General features: G+C 51.0%; 1 protein-coding gene across 5 annotated transcripts in view; it reads left to right on the forward strand.

The window, feature by feature from the left end:
• The window catches only part of BICD2 (BICD cargo adaptor 2), a 68,786-nt gene extending 56,035 nt beyond the window's left edge, over positions 1-12,751 (forward strand). For 2 of the 5 annotated variants that reach the window (XM_077138700.1, XM_077138710.1), the window contains 3 exons: positions 663-1,706; positions 2,313-2,464; positions 5,159-9,349. In XM_077138700.1, the coding sequence (XP_076994815.1) occupies positions 663-1,706; positions 2,313-2,464; positions 5,159-5,450 (1,488 nt within the window). In that variant the 3' untranslated portion in view covers positions 5,451-9,349. Of the gene's footprint in view, positions 1-662; positions 1,707-2,312; positions 2,465-5,158; positions 9,350-9,384 lie in introns of those variants that run through there. The other 3 variants (XR_013166876.1, XM_077138701.1, XM_077138704.1) reach the window with 3 other exon arrangements.
• Positions 12,752-24,935: the final 12,184 nt, after the last annotated feature.

The following is a 24,935-nucleotide window of genomic DNA, read 5'->3' on the forward strand; positions in this document are numbered from 1 at the left end:
GGGAGATGGTGGAGGGTGGGCCGGCTGGAGTGATGTCCCGGGTCACGGCGAGTTCCTCTGCAGTAAACGCAGGCCTTTTCTTCTACGGTTCAGCCTTCAGAAGTGTGTCATACCCCCAAGGCACTGGGGAAAGAGGACAGGGTGTCCCTGTCCCTGAGGGGCTGAGACTGAGAGGCAGGCCTGGGACCTCAGCTTTCTGAGACAGCATCCCCCCGAGCATGCAGTTGGGGGAGCAGAGTGGGGGGCTGCCCTGAAGAAGCGGTGTGGGTACTCGGAGCAGACCGCACGGCGTCTGGCTCCACACAGACCTGCCCCACAGCTAGCACGGCTAGTGGAGCACCTTGGCCTTGAATGCCCACGTGCTGGGCCCTGGCTGCTGGCTTTGGACAGGCTCCCTGATGTCCTACCTTAGTGGCACAGTGAAGCAGAGGGTGGTGCAGGCAGCATGCAGGGAACTCACCTGGCCCATGGTGGGGCCCAGGGTGTGCCATGGCCGCACAGCTGCTGTGTGGACGGCTCTGGGGCCTTGGGTTCCTCTGCCTCTCCCACACCTACCACTGGCACTTTCATTGGCAAGCCAGCAGGGCCCAGAATGGCTCAGGTCCCTGCTGTGGGTCCTCCAGGGAGCCCTCACCTGCCTCCCCTGCCCTGTGTCTGTGCAGGCAGAGCGAGAGAAGGTGGGCTTGCTGGCGTCGCTGCAGGACACACAGAAGCAGCTGGAGCATACGCGGGGCGCTCTGTCGGAGCAGCACGAGAAGGTGAGCCGCCTCACAGAGAACCTGAGCGCCCTGCGGCGCCTGCAGGCCGGCAAGGAGCGGCAGACTGCCCTGGACCACGAGAAGGAGCGGGACAGCCACGAGGACGGCGACTACTACGAGGTGGACATCAACGGGCCCGAGATCCTGGCCTGCAAGTACCACGTGGCTGTGGCCGAGGCGGGCGAGCTGCGGGAGCAGCTGAAGGTCCTGCGCAGCGAGCACGAGGCCCACACAGCCCAGCATGCTGAGGAGAAGCGCCGCTACGAGGCGGAGGGCCAGGCCCTCACCGAGAAGGTGTCCCTGCTGGAGAAGGCCAGCCGCCAAGACCGTGACCTGCTGGCCCGGCTGGAAAAGGAGCTGAAGAAGGTGAGCGACGTCGCCGGGGAGACGCAGGGCAGCCTGAGCGCGGCGCAGGACGAGCTGGTGACCTTCAGCGAGGAGCTGGCGAGCCTCTACCACCACGTGTGCATGTGCAACAACGAGACACCCACCCGCGTCATGCTGGACTACTACCGTGAGGGCCAGGGTGGCCCAGGCCGGGCCAGCCCCGGGGGTCGGGCCAGCCCTGAGGGCCGCGGCCGCCGTTCACCTGTCCTCCTCCCAAAGGGGCTGCTGGCCACTGAGGTGGGCAGGCCGGAGGGCGGGAGCGGAGAGAGCAGCCCCTCGCCCAGCCCCTCGCTCCCCTCGCCCCTGAGTGACCCGCGCCGGGAGCCCATGAACATCTACAACCTGATCGCCATCATCCGCGACCAGATCAAGCACCTGCAGGCGGCCGTGGACCGCACAACGGAGCTGTCGCGGCAGCGCATCGCCTCCCAGGAGCTGGGCCCCACCGTGGACAAGGACAAGGAGGCGCTGATGGAGGAAATCCTGAAGCTCAAGTCGCTGCTGAGCACCAAGCGTGAGCAGATCACCACGCTGCGCACCGTGCTGAAGGCCAACAAGCAGGCGAGTGGGCATGGGGGGGGGGGGCACCGGGGCGGGGCCGGGCCCGCTGACCAGGTGCGTTCCGCCTTTCCCCTCCATCCTCCCACCCGCTGCAAGGTGGGATTCCTGTGGGGCAGCCTGAGCCCCGCAGTCTGCTCTGAGCTTCGGCTGCCCTGCCCCTGCCTGAGCCTGGGCTGGTCAGTGAGCAGGGAGCATTGACTCTTGCTTGTGGTGATTCCTCGCGGGCAGTTCCTGCTGTTTAAACAGAGGCAGGCCTGCGAGCCTCGGCTGTATTGCCCTGGGGAGAGTGGTGCTGGGGCTCTGGGAGGGGTCCCCGAGCAAGATTGGGGGTCACATGGTCCCTATGTGCTGATCCAGAGTGTGCTTGTTAGAACTGCTGTGGCAGGCAGGTGCCTTGTGGCTTGTGCGGTAGGAGTGAGAGCAGTGAAAGTGCCCTGGAGAAAGGGTGTCTCCAGGGGGCTTCTCTGGGAGCCCTGGCACCCTCGGGGCTGCCTCCTGTGCATGTTTGAGCCCAAAGCACCTCTAGGCTGACCGCACCCCCGCAGGCCCCAGGGAGGCCCGGGCACGACTGCCCCTGTGAGCCCTCCCACCCCGTGTGCCCCGCAGACGGCCGAGGTGGCCCTGGCCAACCTGAAGAGCAAGTACGAGAACGAGAAGGCTATGGTGACCGAGACCATGATGAAGCTGCGCAATGAGCTCAAGGCGCTCAAGGAGGATGCCGCCACCTTCTCCTCGCTGCGTGCCATGTTCGCCACCAGGTAACGCCATCCTGTTGGACTGCGTGCCAGCCGGAAGGGGGTTGCCAGTGAGGGAGAGGCTGTGTGTGCCGGGACCCCGCTCCTCGGCGTCCTCTCCAGCCAGGGTGGTGCTGTGCCTGCCGTGTGGGTGAGGGAGCACAGGTGGAAGCATACGTTCCCTTGAAGGCAAGGCCAGCCTGGAAGCCTCGTTGCACAGGGCCATTTCCGCTTTTGTTATCCGTGAAAGCCCAGAGAGCCTGGCTTTGCCTCCACTTTGTAGATGGGGTGGGCTGGACTAGAGGAGCACGAGCTTTTTCCTTCCTCCTGAAGGAGTGGGGTCCTAGCAGAGGAGCAGGCTGTCCCCACCGCTGTGACTACCACAGAGGCCTGCAGGAGGCGGAGGGTGGGGGCAGCAGAGTTCCTGCCGGGCCTGGCCACGACAGGAGTTGGATGTTGGTCTGTTGCTGACAGCAAGCTCTGGCCTCTTCTCTCGAGGTGTTGGCTCGTGAGAACTCAGCCAGGAAGCCATGCATTTGGGCTTGGTTTGGCGAGATTTGGAAAGCAGCTTTATGACACCCAGCTGTGTCACTGTCCTCGCTGAGCAAGCCAGCAGCAGGGCCACAGCACGAATCCCCGGCCACTGGCTTGTCACACAGATTTCCTAGGCCCAGCAGAGACTGCATCTCCATCTCCATGCAGGGCTTGTCAGCAGCAGGGGTGCCAGGGCCGCAGCCTCTTTCCCTGTTAACCTGAGTCGGCAGCCCTTGGAGCCTGACTTCCCGGATGGAGGAGGCGCTGTGCCGGGGTCCGGGCTGGGAGGGTTTGGAACATGGCTGTGCAGTCAGGCTCACAGCTCTGACAGGGCAGCTTCTCCCAGTGCCTCTCTGGGATGTGCAGGCCAGGAGGCTAGGGAGAGGGGACTTACGGTTTGCTCACAGCTGCTCTGGGTCCCTCTGTGGGACTATCGTCTTCAGGGCCTCTTTGTCAGGCACCCCCTTTTCTCCACCCAAAGTCTGGTGGCTCCATCTTCTGGCCAGCAGCGGCCAGGCACGTACATGTGGCCCTCCCTGGATGAACAGACCACCTGCTGGGCCCTGGTCCAGCGACGGCTAACCTGCATCCGTTTTGTAGCTGAGGAAGCTGAAGCCCAGGGGTCGTGCAAGGTGGGGGCCGGGTGCTACCAGTTCTCAGTCCCTGCTGGACTTTCTCCTAAACCCAGTATGTGAGAGAAAAGAGCAGAAGATAGGGAATGTCTCAGCTGTTCTCTGGAAGCTTTCTTGTTTTCCTGGGGCTTAGGCAAGACCTTGGGAGAAGATGTCAAAATTCTTCAGCCTCTGACAACTAAATCTCACAGTTTTACAACCTATGTTATCTAAAACCCTAGCCAGTCTTTCCCAGGCTGTCTGAGCTGGGAGGCAGTTGGGACGTCCTGAGGGCATGGCTTCCTGCCTCCTGAGAGTCCGGGGACATGGCATCCCTGGGCATTTTGCAGCCCCTCATGGGGTAGCAGCAGTGTGGACCTGCAGCTAGGGGGCTGCTGTGCTGTCTACTCACCTGTGCACCGGGCACTTAGGCAGCTGAAGCAGGGTGAGGTTTTCCTTCTCCTCCAGGCCAATGTATCACAGGTTCAGCCAAGACCCAGGTGCTGTGCGCTGTTCACTGCCCCCTGGGAAAGGGCTGAGGGCTGCGTCCACGTCCGTTCCCGAGCTGTGGCTGTTGTGTCCACGCAGCTCTGCTCAGCACCGGCTGTGTGCGTGTGCTGTCCCAGGTGGGACGCACCCTGAGGCCTGGGCATGGGAGGGTGCGTTTACGGTCCTGACAGCCAGCCCTCCAGCTGCTGTGCCTGAACCGCTCCCAGGCCTTGCGGGGCTGCCCCTGCTGCCTCTTGTGCAGACCCACTGTGGTGGGCACCTCTTCAGAGAAAACCGAGACCCCGGGGGAAGCAGCGGCTTCCTAGCGAACCTCGGCCAGCTAAGTTGGCAAAGCAGGGCTCAGTTGCGGCAGACCCCACCCCACCCCCACCCCATCAACCAGGTGTTTGGATCTGCACCTCTTGAGGTCCCTAGTGTGGACTCTCACCTGCAGGCAGAGGGCTTTGCCAGCACTTCTGCTAGAAGGAATTGCCACAAGTCTCCCCGACTCCAGAAACCTCACACCCAGAGGAAGCCCTGTCAGGGCTGTTCAGTGATTCAGACAGGCCCAGACAGGCCTCACTGGAGGTCCGTTTTGCCACTATCGCCACTCTCCCCACTGCCCAGGACAGGGGAGGGCCCCAAACCCAGCCCTACCTTCACCTCCAGGCCTTCAGGTGCCCTCGATGCTGGAGAGGGGCCTCATCACCCTGCTTCCCAGAACCCGCCTGGGTCAAGTGCCAGCTCTGGGCGTGTTCCCCCTGCCCCCTGCCTCGGACCTCCCCTCCTGCCCACTCTAGACCTGCCCTCCCCGCACACCTGCCCCTGCCCCAACCTGTCCCCCCATGCGCCCTGGCCCTTCCTGTCTTGGACCTGGGCACCCCTCCACCCGTGCCCTGTGTACTTGTACCCCTCCACCCGTGCCCTGTGTCCCTGCACCCCTCCACCCGTGCCCTGTGTCCCTGCACCCCTCCACCTGTGCCCTGTGTACTTGCACCCCTCCACCCGTGCCCTGTGTCCCTGCACCCCTCCACCCGTGCCCTGTGTACTTGCACCCCTCCACCCATGCCCTGTGTCCCTGCAGGTGTGACGAGTACATCACACAGTTGGACGAGATGCAGCGGCAGCTGGCGGCTGCCGAGGACGAGAAGAAGACACTCAACTCCCTGCTGCGCATGGCCATCCAGCAGAAGCTGGCCCTGACCCAGCGGCTGGAGCTGCTCGAGCTGGACCACGAGCAGGCACGGCGTGGCCGCTCCAAGGCCACCCCCAAGGCCAAGCCCAGCCCCCCCAGTGTAAGTCACACCTGTGCCTGCACCAGTGACCGGGCCGAGGTCCCTGGGCTCACCAGCCAGGTGTTCTGCAGTGAGAAGTAGAACATCTCCTGCGACTAGGGCCGCCGGGAGCCACACGCCACAGCTAACATGCCGCCTGTCCCCTCCCACTAACCCAGCACAGAGGGGCCTGGCCACGTCTTCCTAACCAAGACTAATCCACAAAGGGAACGCTTTTACCCTGGCTGCGTGGGGGGCCGCCTGCCTGCCAGGAAACTTGGAGGGCATGTCTGCTTCTCGTGTTCCCTGCAGCACGGGAGCCTCCGGTGTGCCCAAGTGCTCCATTAGGCAGGGGTCAGATTGGGGATGGACCTCATGTCCTCACATGAGGAAAACCTCGAGGGAGGCAGCCCTGGCTCCAGCAGAGCCTGAGTTGGAAGCATGCATGTCTCTGGTGAACGTAAGGTCAGGCTGCCCCAAGCCGGTCCGTCCTGTGTTGGTGCATACACCTCTGAGGGCACTCTGCCCTGGCACTGTCCCAGAAACGGTCACTCTGTAGTAAGTCACATTCAGGACACAAGTGCAGAATTCCTCCCCTGTGCCCAGAGCAGTTCCAGGTGGCCGCACCTCCCGTTACCCAGACCTGCACAGGCGTGTCCTAGGGACTGAACACATTCACATGGCACAGGCCACTGCTGGCCGTGACCCGGAAGCCAGAACTTGGCGGTCTTAGTTTCCTGTGGTGTGATCAATTGGAAGGCACAGGCCTGGGGTTTCCTTTTTTAATGAACAAAGCTTTCCAAGTGCCTAGCCACAGCCTCTGTATTCAGTGGGCAGGCCCATCCCTTTGTTCTTGGGATCTCCCTGGGCTTTCTTGGCAGATTTCCCTGCTGTCCACCCCTCCTCATGGGGCCAGGTCCCCCACCCAGCCACTTCCTTACAGGAGACTTCCACCCCTAAAAAGCAGGGCTTTGAGAATCCACACCTGAAATCTGAGACATGCATGAGCACCTTTGAATTGAGATCACCTACCGTTGCTAGCAGGAGCCCAGCTGAGATTGGCAGGCTCAGTCCAGGGCCAGGTCCCAGGATTTCCAGATAGGAGGAATGAGGTTTTCTTTATTTAGTGCAATTTGCAGGGTGGTGAAAGGAGAAAAAGTAATGACATAAAAGGAGCACAGGCAACATTAGGGGCCTGCGAGTCTTCCGTTATCAGAGGCTTTATGGAGCCACACTAGAGCTCTGGCAGTGGGCGCCATCTGAGTTTACACTTCCTGAGGCAGAGCTTCTCCCAGTATTCCTCTCCGTTGTCTCGCAGTGGCGCCGTGATGCTGCCGTCTTTCTTTATGAGGCTGCCAGGCCCAGTACCCTGTGGAAGGGAACTTCATGTGACCTAATTACCCTCCATCTCTCCATCTTTCTTTTGGTTCTTGAGTGTTTCTTGGTCGTCACCAATCTTCAATGATCCAGACACTGCGGATAGGTCGCACCTGAGGTGTGAAGTCGTTGGGAGCTGGGGGGGACTGCTTGGGCCCCTCCATGTGGCACGCTGAGGGCCTCCAGGCTTGGGTGTCCCCCCGTGAGAAGGGGCTTTGCTGTCCCCTGCCTGCACAGTAGCACTCCCTGTCGCCCTGCCCTGCATGCTGTCTCCCGCACGCCGCCCTGCCCTCCTCGCTTCCAACCGCCGGTGCGTAGCCTCTCTCAGTACTTGTAAAGGGTCTTGACGCTTGGCAGGGCCCCTGCAGGGCCAGTTGCCCTGCTGACCACATGCAGCCGCTCTCCACCGACTAACCCACCCCACACTCACTGCGCGGCCCAGATGTGCGGGTGTCAGAGTGACAGGTCGTGACGAGCCACTGCTTCTCTAACGATATCTTGTTTTCTCCTGTTTCCAGCTGTAGAGTAGCTGCCAAGGACTCGGCCCCTGGCCCTGTCGTATCGCAGCTTCTTTCCTCGCCTCTCGTGGTGCGGTGAATGGACTGCTGACCGCCCACAGGAGGAAGGAAAGGCCACCTAAAATTCCACTTAAAACCTTCTTTGGATATGCCACTGCAATATTTTTCAAAACAGCATTCCCCGAGTGTGTGATGGGAGGAATGAAAAGCTTTAATGTTGAAAATGCCGCAAGCTGCTGCTTGACAAGACCTTGTTACAAGTGCTGAAGAATCTGCTTCAAATGGTGATCTGCACGCTTGTTTCTGAACCCACTAGAAATGCTCACCATTGGGGAATCCTTCTTTCACAGAGATTCCTTTTTTATCCGATAAACCTGTGCACTTTTGATATTTTGGTATTATATTTGCTTCTTTAATTCCTCACGTAGAGACGGTTCTCAGACGCTGTGGTTTGTGGTCATGGTTGGTTGCCTCGTCTTAGCCCTCGGCCTGTTGGTTGGATGTTGCACCGCTGTGTCCTGTTTGTCGTGTCTAGTGCTCGGCTGTTAGGAAGAGGGCTTTGACCCCGCCAGGAGCTGGGCGGCGGCTCAGCAGCCTTTTAGGTGATAGGGCGTTATGGTTCATGTTTGAAATTACGGATTTTAAATGCCATGTTCATTAAGAAATCCAGGGTATTCAGATTCTGGGGTTTTTCATATTGTATTATTATTATTCTTAGGAATAGTTCAATGTAACAAGAAGAAAACTTGACCTTTGCTCTGGTTAAAACAATAATAGGCACTTGAAAAAAAAACTGATAAATTATTGAATGAGTAGTATTACCTACAAATTCCAGAATTTTCTGGGTTTTAGGACATTGTGAGGCATGACTGATTAACAGAATTTTATACAACTGTACCAGTGAAATTCCAAATTGGAATTGTTTTGTTACTCTGGTTGTTGTGCCAAATTGTGGTACACTTAGAAAATTCTCCAGCCGTCGATTTTTAGGGTGTTTGATTTCAACGCCTTTTTGTTAGTAATCATTGCCAGTAGTGCCTTCATCATTTAAGGGGGTGTCCCAGAGTGGTTTATCCTAAAAGTGGACAGTGAAGAGCTAGTTTGTGGCCTCTGAGGCCAGCGTGCAGCAGTAAGTGGGAGGCACGTGCAGCCTCCACACCTTTACCTGGGGCTCTTTGCCGGAAGAACAGCAATTGTACAAAATTCTGTTAGTCAGTGATTCTTTACTGCGCAGATCCTTGCAAATTCAGGGGCTTAGAAAGCGAAAGCAAACACGCAACACTGAGTGTGCTTTGGGAACCAAATGGACTCTGTGGGACACACTAAGCAAGCGCTATCAAAACACGTTTGCGAGGAGCCATGACTGCGTCAGGAATGCTCTCTTTGTGCAGAGGTGGGCAAGGGTGAACCCTGGGACTCTTTGCAAATGTGAAAACAGGACATTAATATCCGCTCTTGCTTGGTATAAACTAATCACTGTTGATTTCAGGAAACAGAAGTCGCTGGAGCTCCTGAGCAAACCAGGCGAGCCTGCCCGTGCTGTTTTGCTGAGGTTCCTGTGAATGGTCAAATTGGTACTTAAGAGGAAGGATAAACGATCCTCCCGCTCCAAAAAAAAAAAAAGTACAAATTATAATAATATAAATGATAAGAGTAAGAGAATTCTGTTTCCTGGAATAAGCATTTCTTATTCCTAGTTGTAGGGACTCCTATTTTTACCTTCTGTTACAGTATTGATCCATGAGAAATGTTCTTACATTTGAGATAACTTCATCTGTATGGGGTATTTATTTGCAATGATGTCTGAGTACTGTATTTTTTCTGTGCATTACCCTAGAATGTTGGTCTTTATTTTAAGGTCATATGCATGTTTTCCTGCCAAGGAACCTTTACACAGACCCAAATAAACAAAAATATAATAATAAACAAATGCCTTCAGTTTCAGAGAAAATGAGGCAAAGCATGGAAAAGGAATAGAAAGGAGACATTAATTGGGACACAAGTATGACTTGAATGTCTTCAAAGCCAGTGCATATAGGAACAGTGGGCCTGTGTAAAGAGTCATGTGGTAGGACCAGTTAATAAAAATGAATAAAAACGACACAAGTCTTGTTCTCTGTGGCTGCTCTGACCCCCTACAGATGGCTGTGGTTCCAGCGGTGAGAAGTTTCAGTACCTGAAAAAAAAAAACAAAAAACAGCGACACAACAGTAACCCCTTCTGCTGAAGAGTCTTGGTGGTGGAAGCTGGAAGCACGCTGGTGGGGGAGCTGCGTGGGTGCAGCCCCAGGGTCCTGTGCCATCCGCATGCCCTTCATGGGGAGGTGGGACCCAGGGGGGCACAGGTGCCATCAGCACCCAGCAGGGTGGTTCTAAGAAGACAGGCTAAGATCACATTGCCACTTACGTAGATTAAAAGTATCCCTTACTATCCTCATGTGGATGGAGATGGCTCTGCCCGGTCCACCCCCACCCCCCCAAAGGGTGGTTACAGGGCTGGAAACCCCAGCCTGAGAGTTTGCTGAGGATGCGTGCCTGCAGCCCCCGGGCTGCCATGTCATCCGGGTCTGGGGAGGGCCCGGGCTTACTTGGTTTAGGTGTGCTGTGCGCTGCTCTCGGCCGGCTGCCTGTGTTGAGAAGACTTGGGAGGGCTGACAGGGACCCAGAGCCCAGCTGCCGTCCCCCTTCCTGGCAGCCCCTCCTCAAGTGTGTTGCGCCTGGGCAAGGAGACGGCTGCACGTGGGGCAGGAGGAGAGCAGCACTGGAGGCCTCCCACACGGTGCCGTGATCACGCAGCTGAAAGGCTGAGAATTATTAACTTTTTATTTTGAAACACTTTCAAATTTAACAGGACAGTTCCAGAAATAATAGAAACCACATATAGAGAATTCTGACATAGCTCTGTCCTCCCCAGATACCCAGATCCATCAGTTTTAACATTTTGCCACATTTACCAGACACCATCTATGTCTCAGTGACTGTCTATTTATAAATCTGTTTTCCGAATTGAGTGTAGGTTGTGTACATACTCGTTAACATGTATTTCTGCCATATACCTTTCTAAGAACGAGAATATTAGAGTATGTAACCGCCTTAAGTGCAGTTGTCAAGTTCAACAAATTAACATGGATACAGTTTACAGTCTATATTCCAGTTTTCCCATCTCGGCCACTCGCAAGCATACCACTCAGCGGGATAACTCACATTTACAGTATTGCAGTAGCTGCATCACTCCATTACTAGAACTTTCCCATCTCCCCTAACAGAAACCTGTGCCCATTTTTTTTTTCCAAGATAGAGTTTATTACTAGGCACGTAGTAGGTGAGTAGATGGCCTTGCAGCCCAAAACCTCTCCCCAGACTGCAGTGATTCTGATATGTGTGCTAGACAAAATGGTGGGCGGGTTTAGGATAATGAGCACGGTGGCCCTCGATGGTGTAATTGGAGGTGATCTGAGTACTGAGTTTGTGCAGATCGATTCGGTGCTTAGTCACAGAACATGTAAGATGGCGGAATGGGTCTAGGTGACGTGCAGGTGAAAGTCTGAGCTACTGCGCATGCCAGGTGGGCCCACTTTGGTTAGATCCTGTCTCGGTTATTGAGACAACTTTGGACTTGAGGTGGGTTAGTTCTGGGCTCACGCAAGACCCTTCATGAATAAACATGAGGGGCTTTGTCTTTAGTGATCACAAAATTCTAATGTTGAAAAACTGGATAACAGTACAAATGAAGGTTAGTCAAAGTTTTTACAGTCACGGGCAGAAGAGAAGGGCTGTACAATCATTATCAGAGGTCAAGGCAGCTGGGCTACAATCGAAAAATTTAAGAATTTCCCTCTGTCTGCTCTAGTATACCAGGAAGCAGAAAAGGGATATCTGTATAATGATCTAGCAATCAGAATCATCCCTTAGACCCTGATTTCCCTGCTGCAGGTTGCAGGTAGTGTGTGTGTGCCAGCAGAGCAGGGTGTGGCGGGGAAGGAAGGAACTGGAATTTGTCCACTCAGGATAAAGCGTGTGCTGACTTCTCCCCTCCCTCTGGGCTGGAGAGGAGGTGGCCCACTGTCGTAATGTTTGGATCCACTGGGAACCAACCTGAGCCCAGCAGGGTCTGGGGAATTAAGAGCCCCTCCAGAATTTGTCTCGCAGAAACAAAACCCCAAATACAGCCATCCTGGGAACTGAGATTCAGAGAATGCTAAAATGTCAGAGCTGAGGGGGAAAGTGTGGTTTCCTACTGTAATATCTGCAAGAAATTAGGTCTTTGAGAGAGGTAACTTTCCGTACCTCCCTTTCTTCACTGTTTTCCCTTGATACCTTTGTTGGGACCTGGACCTCGTGGTACTAAGGGACAACTCGTTTGGCCCCCGTGCAGCAAATTCTCAGTGAATGCTTAGCATGTGCCCGGCACAGCCGTAACATCTGCCCTGAAGCCTTCGCCTGGGTCGGTTCCAGCCTCCAGATGGGCGGAGCCCTGATGGTGGAAGCTGAGGCATGCACAGGCTTCCCATCCAACCTCTCTCGGGTCCATCCCAGCTGGGGCCAGGAGACCTGCACCTCTCGAGGCAGGTGTCTGTTGTAAGACAGCTCTGATTGTCCCATACTGATCGTAAAGTGATTTCCTTACAAACTCCTATTGTTAATTTTGTCTTCTGCAGCTCTCCAGAGAAAATATGATCCAAGAATAGCAAATAGGCTCATGGTCCATGCTCAGGCCTGCTGTCCCCAGGAGTACATGGAGGCTTGTTGGCCAGGATCCTGGAGCCTGGCTGGAAAGCCAGGTGGTGGCGGGATGCTGGGGCTCAGGAATGCCACCCCCAGGACGGCAATCCCGAGCCCTGCAGGGTGAGGGGAAATTGAGGGAAGTGATGGAGAACTGCAAATTCCATCACCAGTGGCCACAGCTCAGATGCTCAGGAGGTACCTGAGGTTTGTGGCTCCTGCACTGCCCAGAGCAGAAACAGAAGCTACCCCTGCAGCAAAGTTGTTCCCCTGCTGCCCCAGGGGCAGGGCCAGGTCCTATGGGAAGGGCCTTTCTGCTGGCCTGGTCAAAGAAGTGTCACAGCCCCTGGATGTAACAGCTCACACCCCCAAGACAGGCGTGGCCAGCAGGTGTGCCCAGCAAGGTTTACCGCGTCCACTCTGTCCAGATGCTGCCTGGACTTACGGCAGGTGGGTGTTGCTACCAGATGTCAGTGGGCTCATAACCCAAGTCCAGGTCCAGATTGGCATTCCCAAGAGGAAAGTGTGTGCTCTCGTGGGAGCTCAGTTCCCCTTTGAGGCCCTACAACTCTTCTGTCCATGTCCCCATGTCTGCCTGAGATGCTCTGGCCCACACAGCATCTTTGGGCTCAGGCTGCCGCCACCCACAGCTGTCCTGGGATCTGACCCAGCGCCTGGGCACCTGACCCCACAGAGAGCCCCTGCCTCCCTCGGACAGGTCACCTCAGGGCTCTTGGCATGGGGGAAGGGCCTCCTGCTGGAACCCGCTGTGGGAGCTCAGCCAGTGGCTGTGTCTGGCCTTGTCCTGGCCCCAGCGCACTCAAAGGCCGGGCAGCTCATCCTCCTCGCTCCTTCTCGCCCACCACGGGGCCAATCCTGACGAGGCCTTGGCTGACTGCCTGGGCCCTGCCCTTTCCCTTGCCCGGCCTGTGACCAGGCCCCGCCTCTCCCTGCCCAGTGGGCTTCTCGGCCCTCCCAAGGCCCACACCCTAGGGTCCTCCAGGAGCCGGGCCCACCTGCCAGGAGCCTGGATCCCCGAGAATGACTCCAGGCTGAGCCAGTGCCACGAGGGCAGCACACCTCTGGACGTGGTGCAGATGGTGGGCCCAGATCCAGGAAGGGCAGCCTGGGAGGGGGTCCCCCCCCCAGCTGGGGGTGCCCCGGGGTGAGTTCCCTTACCTCCCAGAAACTCAGTTTCCAGAAAAAAAATTTAATTCCCCACTAAGGTACTTGAACCTTGTAGACTGAGAGAAAAGGGTTCCTTTGTAATATGCCTGATAGTGCAAAAATGAATGAGAAGTAAAACCCATAGAGAACTGTGAAATCAAAAACAGCTCATCACCTGAGAAAAAATGTCCACCAAAATACAAACATAAAGCAGAAAAAACCCACTTGGAATGTACCCTTTAAACTGAATTAAATATTCTGAAACAATGGTTAGCTTGAAATTCAAAAACTAAGGACAAATGGACCAAAAAGTAGGGAGCAATGAAAAACAAATTGACTAAACCCAGGAAAAGAGATGGGGAGAAAAGACAAAATGTTCTTAGAAATGAAAAACCAGTGTCCAAGGGAGACTACGTTTAAAATTCAATAAGGGGCCTCCAAAAAGGTGGGGAAACAAACCAAGATAGTAAAAATGACATAAAGAAGTAAAAATGGGTTAGAAAAAGAATGGTGGAAATGGAAGAAGGCAATTTAACAGTTTCTAAAAAAAATAAAGACATGAAATGTAACTTTGAAGTCCAGTAAAACTTTCCAAGAAAAAGAACAACACCTGATTCTACATACCTAGTCTCAGTTGGCTACCTGGAAAATTGATTGACTCAGAGTGGTCACTCTAGGACATATCCAGGTAAAACAATTAGATTTCAGCCTGAAAATAAAACCTCAAGGCAAAAAGATTAAATGTCATAGCAGGACACATGAATCAGGTTTACTTCAGATTTCTCAAAACTAATACACAGTTATGCAGCAATGGAGGGAGCAACATTTTTTAAAAGTTCAATGAAATAAAATGTACACCAGGACGTTCTGTCCAGCTAATCTGACCTTCAAATATCGAAGTTACAGCAGGTGTCAGCATGTGAGGAGATGAGAATCCGGCACTCGGTGATGCTGCTTTTTTGTAGCAGCTTTATTGACTTATTCACATTCTGTACGATGGTTGTATAACCATCACCACAATCAATTGAATATTTTCATCACCCCAAGAAGAAACCATTAGTAATTACTCCCTTCCCCTCCCTCCAGCCCTGGCAGCCATTAATCTAATCCTGTCCCTATGGAGTTGCCTATTCTGGAAATTTGATATAAAAGGCATGATGTGTTGTCAATGTGCCTGCTTTCACTTAGCATAATGGTTTTAAGGATCATCCATTTTGCAGCATGTATCAAAGCTTCATTCCTTTTGTTGCCAAGTAATTGTATGGATATATCTACTTTGGGGATATTATGAATAATGTGACTATGAATATTCATAGACAATCAGCCCTTGTAGCCCCTGGGAGATGGAACTTCATCCAACCATTTGCTGACCAGAGGAGCTTCAGGAGAACTGAAGGTGAGCATTTTAAAATATACAGATGCACATCCAAGACTAAAACTAAGGTGGGGAAGAAGGTAGGACACCAATATATGAATGTGATATATTATGAAAAATATAAAGAATGCAACCAGAAATGGGTGGGAATGAGGAAAATAGAGAAAGTTCATTGTCATATAGGATCAAAATCTTCAAGTTATGGAGGAAAGAATGTCATCATTGGGCACTTGAAACTAAGTAAAATCATTAGATGTAAATCTTAATGGAACTCTGTGATGGGTATCCTTTAAATTTGATACATGTTTTAAATTTTTCATAATAAAATGAAAGAAAAACAAAAAGTATTTTAAAGTATGGATAGAGTGCACGGGTGGTTCAGTAGTAGAATGCTCACCTACCATATGGGAAACCCGGATTCAATTCTGGGTTTCTGGCCCATGCACACCATCCACCCTCCAAAAAAAGTATGGATAAAATTTGTGTGAGGGTTCTCTAGAGAAAAAGAACCAGCAGGAGAGATCTATGAGATTTATAGAGGTGTCTCATGCAACCATGGAAATGGACGAGTTCAAACTCCATAGGGCAGACTGAGAGGCTGGCAGCTCCAATGAAGGGTCTTGAACTCCACAGGAGAGGCTCCGTGGTTGAAGAAACAGTGAAAAAAAATCTCTCTTCTACCTTAAGTCTTCAGCTGATTGAATTATCTCATTTGTGGGAGATGGCTCTTAGTTAATCACAGATATAATCAACCACAGCAGCAATAAACTGACTGATGATTTAATACACCAGGCTTCAGGTTTAGCAGCCAGCCACAAAATATCCTTGCAGCAATAGTCAAGCCAGTGCTTGCCTGATAACTGGGCATCATCACCTAGCCAAGTTGACACCAGAATCTAACCATCACAGTCCATCCCTTGTCAACTTGGCAGCTATACACATCACCTTGAATGCACTTAATTTCTAAGTAGAACACAACAGCAGACATGTTTTGCCTAACAATACTCAGCTGTCCTACGTATGACCAGAAACATACTACGTCTCTCCAGAATAGGGTGCAAGTCCTTAGATAACATTCACTCTTAAACTTGATGTCCTATAACTTAAATACTATAACATGGACAAATACAGCTTATGTCATATGATGAGGGAAAAAATTGCTTATGTACAAATATAAACATAGAGCTGGAAGGAACTATTCTTACAGTCACAGTCCTCATTTCTGTAACTAGTCACGTGGCTGTAGTTCACTTCTTCCACTTCTGCCACTACCCGTTCCATGTTCCCTTTACCCTCAGCAAGCTCTTCATCTGTCCGTGGTTCTTTGCCTGGTATGGTGACCTCAACCTTCATTCCTGAAGTTTCTGGGCCATTGGTAGTCCTTCCTATGTTAAGTTGTTGCAGTTTTCCATTGACTTTAATCACTGGGCATGGTAATACTAAGAGACGCACTAGGGGATCTCCTGTACTCCAGGAAAACTCTTTACCTCCATTGTGTACTTGCAGTCCTGTTTCTTCTTGACAGGATCAGTCACCCCAGACAGTACAGTAATCCCCTTCCTTGCCTGTTGATTTAGTGACATGAGAAGCCCAAAGTGACCAGGTGGTAGTTTTAACTTCCAGTTCCATGGAATCATTGTTGTGTCTCCTGGTAGGTGCACTCCTCCTTATTGGAACTGTAGACCAGCAGAACTTAAGGTTTCGGGGACATGAAGCAAAAATTCTCCTAGTGAAACACTAGGGGTGATAGTGATTGGTGCCACTCCCATTTTCACTCCTTAATTCCTGGAACCAAAGTGGACTGATTGAGAGCATGTACAGCCGCCTGTAGAATATCACCCCATCCCTGCAAGGTATTACCTCCTAGTTGGTACCTTAATTGGGTCTTCAAGAGGCTATCCTACCATTCTGTCAATCCAGCTGCCTAATGGGGAACAATGTAAGACCAGAGAATTCCGTGAGCATATGCCCATTCCTGCACTTTATTTCCTTGATTAGGAGCAATGCTGTGTGGAATACCATGATCGTGGATAAGATGTTCTGTAAGTCCATGAATGGTAGTTTTTGCGGAAGCATTGCATACAGGGTAGGCAAACCCATATTAGGAGTATATATCTATACCAGTTAGAACAAATTACCACCCTTTCCATGATGAGAGTGGTCCAATATAATCAACCTACCACCAGGTAGTAGGCTGATCACCTCTGGGAATGGTGCCAGTATCAGAGACTGAATATGGGTCTCTGCTGCTGGCGATTGGGCACTCAGCAGTGGCCACAGCTAGGTCAGCTTTGGTGAGTGGAAGTCCATGTTGCTGAGCCCGTGCATAAACCTCCATCCCTACCATCATGCCCACTTTGTTCATGAGCCCATTGGGCAATGGCAGGAGTGGCTAAGGAAAGAGGTTGACTTGTATCCACAGAATGGGTCATTTTATCCACTTGATTATAAAACCTTCCTCTGCTGAAATCACCCTCTAGTGAGCATTCACATGGGGGACAAATATTTTCATGTTTTTTTGCCCAGCCAGAAAGGTCTATCTATATACCTCTTCCCCAGACCTCTTTGTCACCAATTTTCCAATCATGCTCCTTCCAAGTCCCTGACCATCCAGCCAAATGATTAGCAACAGCCCATGAGTCAATATACAAACATACTTCTGGCCGTTTCTCCTTCCAGGCAAAATGACCAACCAGGTGCACTGCTTGAAGTTCTGCCCACTGGGAGGATTTCCCCTCTGTCCACTTCCAGGTGGTACCTGCATATTGTGCAGAGCCATATGAAAACCATGGCTGAGTTTTCTCTTCTGCCAGCGTACTGTAAGGAACTCTCCAAGAGGCTTTATCTCTGGTCTTGGAAAGAGAAGATAATATGGCAGAAGTAGGGGACACGGGCATTTGGGCCACCTTCTGACGTAACATTTGTACCTTCAGGACCTGTTCAAGAGCCCTATTTCTTATACAATATTTCAATTTATGACGGAGTGCTTTGCATACCCAACTTTATGGCTTGTTGGATCAAACAACACCCAGCTCATGATAGGCAATTCAGGTCTCATTGTAACTTGGTAGCCCATGGTTAAGCATTTAGTCTTCATTAAGGCCCAGTAGCAGGCTAAAAGCTGTTTCTCAAAAGAAGAGTAGTTGTCTGCAGCAGATGGTAAGGCTTTGCTCCAAAATCCTAAGGGTCTGCATTGTGATTCTTCTGTGGGGGCCTGCCAAAGGCTCCAGGCAGCATCTCTATTTGCTACTGACACTTCCGGCACTGTTGGATCTGCTGGATTATATGGCCCAAGTGGCAGAGCAGTCTGTACAGCAGCCTGGACCTGTCATAGAGCTTCCTCTTGTAGTCCCCACTCAAAACTAGCAGCTTTTCTGGTCACTCAGTAAATGGGCCAGAGTAGCAGCCCAAATGAGGAATATGTTGTTGCCAAAATCCAAAGAGGCCAGCTAGGCATTATAACTTTTTTGGTGGTAGGAAGGGCCAGATGCAGCAGCTTATCCTTCACCTCAGAAGGGATAGCTTGACATGCCTCACACAACTGGACATCTAGAAACTTCACTGAGGTGGAAGACCCCTGCATTTTTGTTGGATTTATCTCCCATCCCTGACACACAAATCCCTTACCAATAGGTCTAGAGTAGTTGCTACTTCTTGCTCACTAGATCCAATCAACATGATATCATCAATATAATGGACCAGTGTGATGAAGGGGCTATGACTCTCTTTGTAATTCAAGTTAGACTTCTGTTCACTTGACCTAGAATTCTTCTGCTTATACAGCTCAAACAAGAATTTAGTAGATTGCCCATCTATTTTACTCCTACATACCCCATGATTTACTAGGCAATGCAACAAATCTCTGTGAGTCAAATTATTTTGACTCCTGCTTTGAGTATGCTGTCCATTGTGGTGGCCATGCCCACCTTGCCCATGGTAATTAAGTGCTGCCACCTGTCTTCTGTCAACTCAGGGTCTGGTCATCCCCATTGTGTTTAAGGATTCTAGCTCAGTGACAACAATTCTCACAGTAATATCTGACCTACAGTTAAGGGTGACCACAGAGCTCTGTACGGATGATGGCGCTCGTCTCACAAATTTATTTCTCAAGGTTTTTGTGAAAGACGTACTCTGGACATCCTGGGGTGTGTGAGCAAGGTCTTCCATGATAAATCTACTCTAACATTCCCATCTCTCTGAGCCTCTGGATCCCCTCATCTACATTACACCAGAGCAGTTCTGGCATTTCAGCCTCAAGTAATGTCAGATACCTTTGGATCTGTTTCAGCCAACCATCCAGACAAACTGTTAGTGCCCTTTCTGGCCCCTCAAGCTACAACACTGAATGCAGAATGTCTGCTTAGTGGGCCCATGTGAATAAATTCAGCATGATCCGACTTTATATTCCTTGCACCATTATCCCACACCCTTAATATCATTCCCACACATATTCCCCTGATTTCTGTCTACATAGATTGGAAAACTCATGCATTTCTTTTGGAGCATAGTTTGCCTCCTCATGGGTCACACTTTGTACCTCGCCTACTGGGGCCTGTTGGGACTTTAGTCTAGTGATAGATCTTGTAGAAAAGAGGGGTGGTGGGAATAGGTCAGGTTAAGAAATAGAAGTGTCTTCCAAGCCAGTTACCTCAGAGCATCCTGTTGTAGTTTCATCTGGTGAAACAGGATTAGTCACTCCAGAGAGGAGTGAGGGCTATTTCTCCAGGGGAGGTGGTTACAGGTTTAGCAGGCACCTGAAGGGTTAATCTTTTTAGGTGGAGGTTGGACGGCAGAATCTTGAGGAAATACTGGAGACCCAGACGCTCGCTCCTCAGGGCAGTCATTACAGGTTCGTCTGGCAAAGGCTCGGCAGATTCCAGGAGTTGCATTCCCCCCTCGTCATCATTATCAAGCCATGTGTACCTATCCCAAGCTTCAGGGTCCCATTCGTTTCCAATCAAAGCCCTTACTTAAACAGCAGATATCCTACAAGGTTGATATTTTAGTGTATGTTGTAAATCTACTACTCACATGATGATTCTCTGTGTCTAGTTTTAAGAGATCTCAAATCTGCAGCCACAGGAAGTGAGATTCAGAGCACAAATGAAAACCTTTGCACCTTTATACAATGCTTAAGTTGCACATTTGAAGCTTTCAGCTCATCCCTTTCCCTTGTAACTACATCTACCATATCTAACAACAACTAGCCAACATCATTATACCTCTTCCACAAAACTCCGTTAAAATATCAAAAACACTGTCACTGAGAGCCTTGCCTCATATAAGCGTACAATTAGCAGAATTTCATGGTGATATTTTAAGTATCTCTCTTGCCAACTCACCCCATTGACTGTCAGTGCCAGTTAGATTATTGGAAAGAGTCATTAGTGCCTCTGAGTCTAGTCAGAGTAAAAAAAAAAAAAAATGTTAAAGCCCATTTTTAGGGGAGACGGGGCCAAGATGGCGGCTTAGTAAGGTACACGCGTCTTAGTTCCTCCTCCAGAGCAACTACTAGGTGACCAGAAACAGTGCAGAACAGCTCCCGGGGCCACAGCAGGGACTGGACACACAGCGTACCCCAGTCTGGACTGGCTGGACCGGCTACGAGACTCCACTGCGGTGAGCTCCCCAAGCAGCGCGCGGTTCCCCGGGCCGTGGCAGCTGGTGGCCGGCGCCCCTCCCTCCCTCCTTCCCAGACCGGCTGAGAGTCTCGGAGAGGCGACTTCCCCAAGGCGCAGCAGCCGGCGACCGGTGCCCCTCCCCCACAGGCGGCTTCCTGGTCCAGCTGCGAGGCTCGGATCAGCGAGTTCCCCAAGCTGCAGCGGCCACCGGTAAGCGCCCCCCCTCCCCAACAGGCGGCTGCCCGGAGGGAGAGGAGGGAGTCTCCGACAGTGGCAGAGACTGGGTCCAACGAAATACCAATAGTGGCATTAATAAAGGAACCACAACATCTTTTGCTGGTGGGACCCTGTATTAGTTAGGGTTCTCTAGAGAAACAGAACCAACAGGGAACACTGGCAAATATAGAATTTATGAAAGTGTCTCACGTGACCGTAGGAACGCAGAGTCCAAAATCCACAGGGCAGGCTGCAAAGCCGATGACTCCAATGGATGGCCTGGACGAACTCCACAGGAGAGGCTCACCAGCCAAAGCAGGAATGCAACCTGTCTCCTCTGAGTCCTCCTTAAAAGGCTTCCCATGATTGCATTTAGCATCACTAATTGCAGAAGACACTCCCCTTTGGCTGATTACAAATGGAATCAGCTGTGGATGTAGCTGATGTGATCATAACCTAATCCTATGAAATGTCCTCATTGCAACAGACAGGCCAGCGCTTGCCCAATCAGATGAACAGGTACCACAACTTGGCCAAGTTGACACCTGTCCCTAACCATGACAGTCCACCCCTTGTCAACTTGGCACATATATATATATATATATATATATATATATATATCACCTTAGACCATACTTAATTTCCAAATGAAAACAAATAAGCACACATTTTTTCTTTTACCTGACACTACTCAACTGTCCTGCATATAACTGGAAACACATTAAATCTCTCGAGAATAGCGTGCAAATCCTTGGGCAGCATTCATTCTTAAACTTGATATCTTACAACTTAAATAGTATAACACAAACAAAACAGCATTACAGTCCTCGTTTCTGTAACTGATCACGTGGTCGAAGTTCATATTTATCACTACCTTCTTCCACTACCCATTCCATGTTCCCTTTCCCCTCAGCAAGCACTTCAGCTGGCCGTGGTTCTTTGCCTGGTGGGGTGACCCAAACTTTCATTCCTGAAGTCTCAGAGCCATTAGTGGTCCTGCCTGGATTGTGTTGTTGCAGTTTTCCTTTGATTTTAATCACAGGGCATGGTAGTACTAATAGACGCCCCAGGGGATCTCCTATATTCCAAGAAAACTCTTCTTTACCTCCATTATGTAGCTGCAGTCCTACTTCCTTCTGATAGTCAGGGTCAGTTACCCCAGACAATAATGTAATCCCCTTCTTGGTGTGTTGATCCAGAGGCATAAGTAGCCCAAAGTGGCCAGGTGGCAATCTTAACTTCCAGTTTAGTGGTATCACTGTTGTTTCTCCTGGAGAAGGCACACCCCGTTTTGGAACTAAAACCTGTAGACCAGCAGAACTCAGGGTAGCAGGGACAGGAAGCAAAAATTTTCCCAGTGGATCACTAGGAGTAATAGTGAGTGGCACCACACCCATTTCCACCCCTTGGTTCCTGGACCCATGGATCCTGGCTATGGGAGAAACAGCACCATACAGTGGACGCTGATTCAGAGCATACACAGCTTCCTGGAGAACATTACCCCAGGCTTTCAAGTTTTTGCCACCTAGTTGGCACCGTAATTGAGTTTTCAAAAGGCCATTCCATCGTTCTATCAATCCAGCAGCTTCTGGATGATGGGGAACATGGTAAGACCAGAGAATTCCATGAGCATGTGCCCATTCCCGCACTTCATTTGCTGTGAAGTGTGTTCCTTGATCCGAAGCAATGCTATGTGGAATACCATGACGATGGATAAGGCATTCTGTAAGCCCACGGATAGTAGTTTTGGCAGAAGCATTGCGTGCAGGGAAAGCAAACCCATATCCAGAGTATGTGTCTATTCCAGTTAGAACAAATCGCTGCCCCTTCCATGAAGGGAGTGGCCCAATGTAATCAACCTGCCACCATGTAGCTGGCTGGTCACCTCGGGGAATGGTGCCATATCGGGGGCTGAGTGTGGGTCTCTGCTGCTGGCAGATTGGGCACTCAGCAGTGGCTGTAGCCAGGTCAGCCTTGGTGAGTGGAAGTCCATGTTGCTGAGCCCATGCATAACCTCCATCCCTACCACCATGACCACTTTGTTCATGAGCCCATTGGGCAATAACAGGAGTTGCTGGGGAAAGAGGCTGACTGGTATCCATAGAACGGGTCATCTTATCCACTTGATTATTAAAATCTTCCTCTGCTGAAGTCACCCTCTGGTGTGCATTCACATGGGACACAAATATCTTCATGTTTTTAGCCCACTCAGAAAGGTCTATCCACATACTTCTTCCCCAGACCTGTTTGTCACCAATTTTCCAATTATGGTCTTTCCAAGTCCCTGACCATCCAGCCAAACCATTAGCAACAGCCCATGAGTCAGTATACAAACGCACCTCTGGCCAGTTTTCCTTCCAAGCAAAATGAACAACCAGGTGCACTGCTCGAAGTTCTGCCCACTGGGAGGATTTCCCCTCACCACTGTCCTTCAAGGACACCCCAGAAAGGGGTTGTAATGCTGCAGCTGTCCACTTTCGGGTGGTACCTGCATATCGTGCTGAACCATCTGTAAACCAGGCCCGAGTTTTCTCTTCCTCAGTCAATTCACTGTAAGGAACTCCCCAAGAGGCCATAGCTCTGGTCTGGGAAAGAGAAGGTAATGTGGCAGCAGGAGTGGAAACCATGGGCATTTGTGCCACTTCTTCATGTAACTTACTTGTGCCTTCAGGACCTGCTCTGGCTCTATCTCGTATATACCATTTCCACTTTACAATAGAGTGCTGCTGTGCACGCCCAACTTTATGGCTTGGTGGGTCAGACAACACCCAACTCATGATAGGCAACTCAGGTCTCATGGTAACTTGGTGGCCCATGGTTAAGCGTTCAGTCTCTACTAAGGCCCAGTAGCAGGCCAAAAGCTGTTTCTCAAAAGGAGAGTAGTTATCTGCAGCAGATGGTAAGGCTTTGCTCCAAAATCCTAAGGGTCTGCGTTGTGATTCTCCTATAGGGGCCTGCCAAAGGCTCCAGACAGCATCTCTATTTGCCACTGACACTTCCAGCACCATTGGATCTGCTGGATCATATGGCCCAAGTGGCAGAGCAGCTTGAACAGCAGCCTGGACCTGTCGCAGAGCCTCCTCTTGTTCAGGTCCCCACTCAAAATTAGCAGCTTTTCTGGTCACTCGATAAATGGGCCGGAGTAGCACACCCAAATGAGGAATATGTTGTCGCCAAAATCCAAAAAGACCCACTAGGCGTTGTGCCTCTTTTTTGGTTGTGGGAGGGGCCAGATGCAGCAATTTATCCTTCACCTTAGAAGGGATATCTCGACATGCCCCACACCACTGGACACCTAGAAATTTTACTGAGGTGGAAGGCCCCTGTATTTTGTTGGATTTATCTCCCATCCTCTGACACGCAAATGCCTTACCAGTAAATCTAGAGTAGTTGCTACTTCTTGCTCACTAGGTCCAATCAACATGATATCATCAATATAATGGACCAGTGTGATGGCTTGTGGGAGGGAGAAACGATCAAGGTCTCTGCGAACAAGATTATGACATAGGGTTGGAGAGTTGATATACCCCTGAGGTAGGACAGTGAAAGTATATTGCTGACCTTGCCAGCTGAAAGCAAACTGTTTCTGGTGGTCCTTACTAATAGCTATTGAGAAAAAAGCATTTGCCAGATCAATAGCTGCATACCAGGTACCAGGGGATGTATTGATTTGCTCAAGCAATGATACTACATCTGGAACAACAGCTGCAATTGGAGTTACCACCTGGTTGAGTTTACGATAATCCACTGTCATTCTCCAAGACCCATCTGTTTTATGCACAGGCCAAATAGGAGAGTTGAATGGGGATGTGGTGGGAATCACCACCCCTGCATCTTTCAAGTCCTTAAGAGTGGCAGTAATCTCTGCAATCCCTCCAGGAATATGGTATTGCTTTTGATTTACTATTTTGCTTGGTAGGGGCAGTTCTAGTGGCTTCCACTTGGCCTTTCCCACCATAATAGCCCTCACTGCACAAGTTAGAGAACCAACGTGGGGATTCTGCCAGCTGCTCAGTATGTCTATGCCAATTATACATTCCGGAACTGGGGAAATAACTACAGGATGGGTCCGGGGGCCCACTGGACCCACTGTGAGACGGACCTGAGCTAAAACTCCATTGATCACCTGGCCTCCATAAGCCCCCACTCTGACTGGTGGTCCAGAGTGACGTTTTGGGTCCCCTGGAATTAATGTCACTTCTGAACCAATGTCTAATAATCCCCGAAATATCTGATCATTTCCTTTTCCCCAATGCACAGTTACCCTGGTAAAAGGCCGTCGGTCTCCTTGGGGAAGACTTAGAGGAAGGTTAACAGTATAAATTTGTGGCAGTGTAACAGGTTTCTTCCCCATAGAGACCTGGCCTCCCCTTCATTCAAGGGGCTCAGGGTCTGTAAACTGTTTCAAGTCTGGAAATTGGTTAAGGGGCCGTGACTCTGTGTTTTTGTAATTCAGGTTAGACTTCTGTTCCCTTGACCTAGAACTCTTTTGTTTATACAGCTCCAACAAGAATTTAGTAGGCTGCCCTTCTATTGTATTTCTAGGCACCCCATGATTTACTAGCCAATGCCACAAATGTCTGTGTGTCATA

Source organism: Tamandua tetradactyla, chromosome 2 (genome assembly GCF_023851605.1).
Source record: "Tamandua tetradactyla isolate mTamTet1 chromosome 2, mTamTet1.pri, whole genome shotgun sequence".
In the NCBI taxonomy this organism is placed as follows: domain Eukaryota; kingdom Metazoa; phylum Chordata; class Mammalia; order Pilosa; family Myrmecophagidae; genus Tamandua; species Tamandua tetradactyla.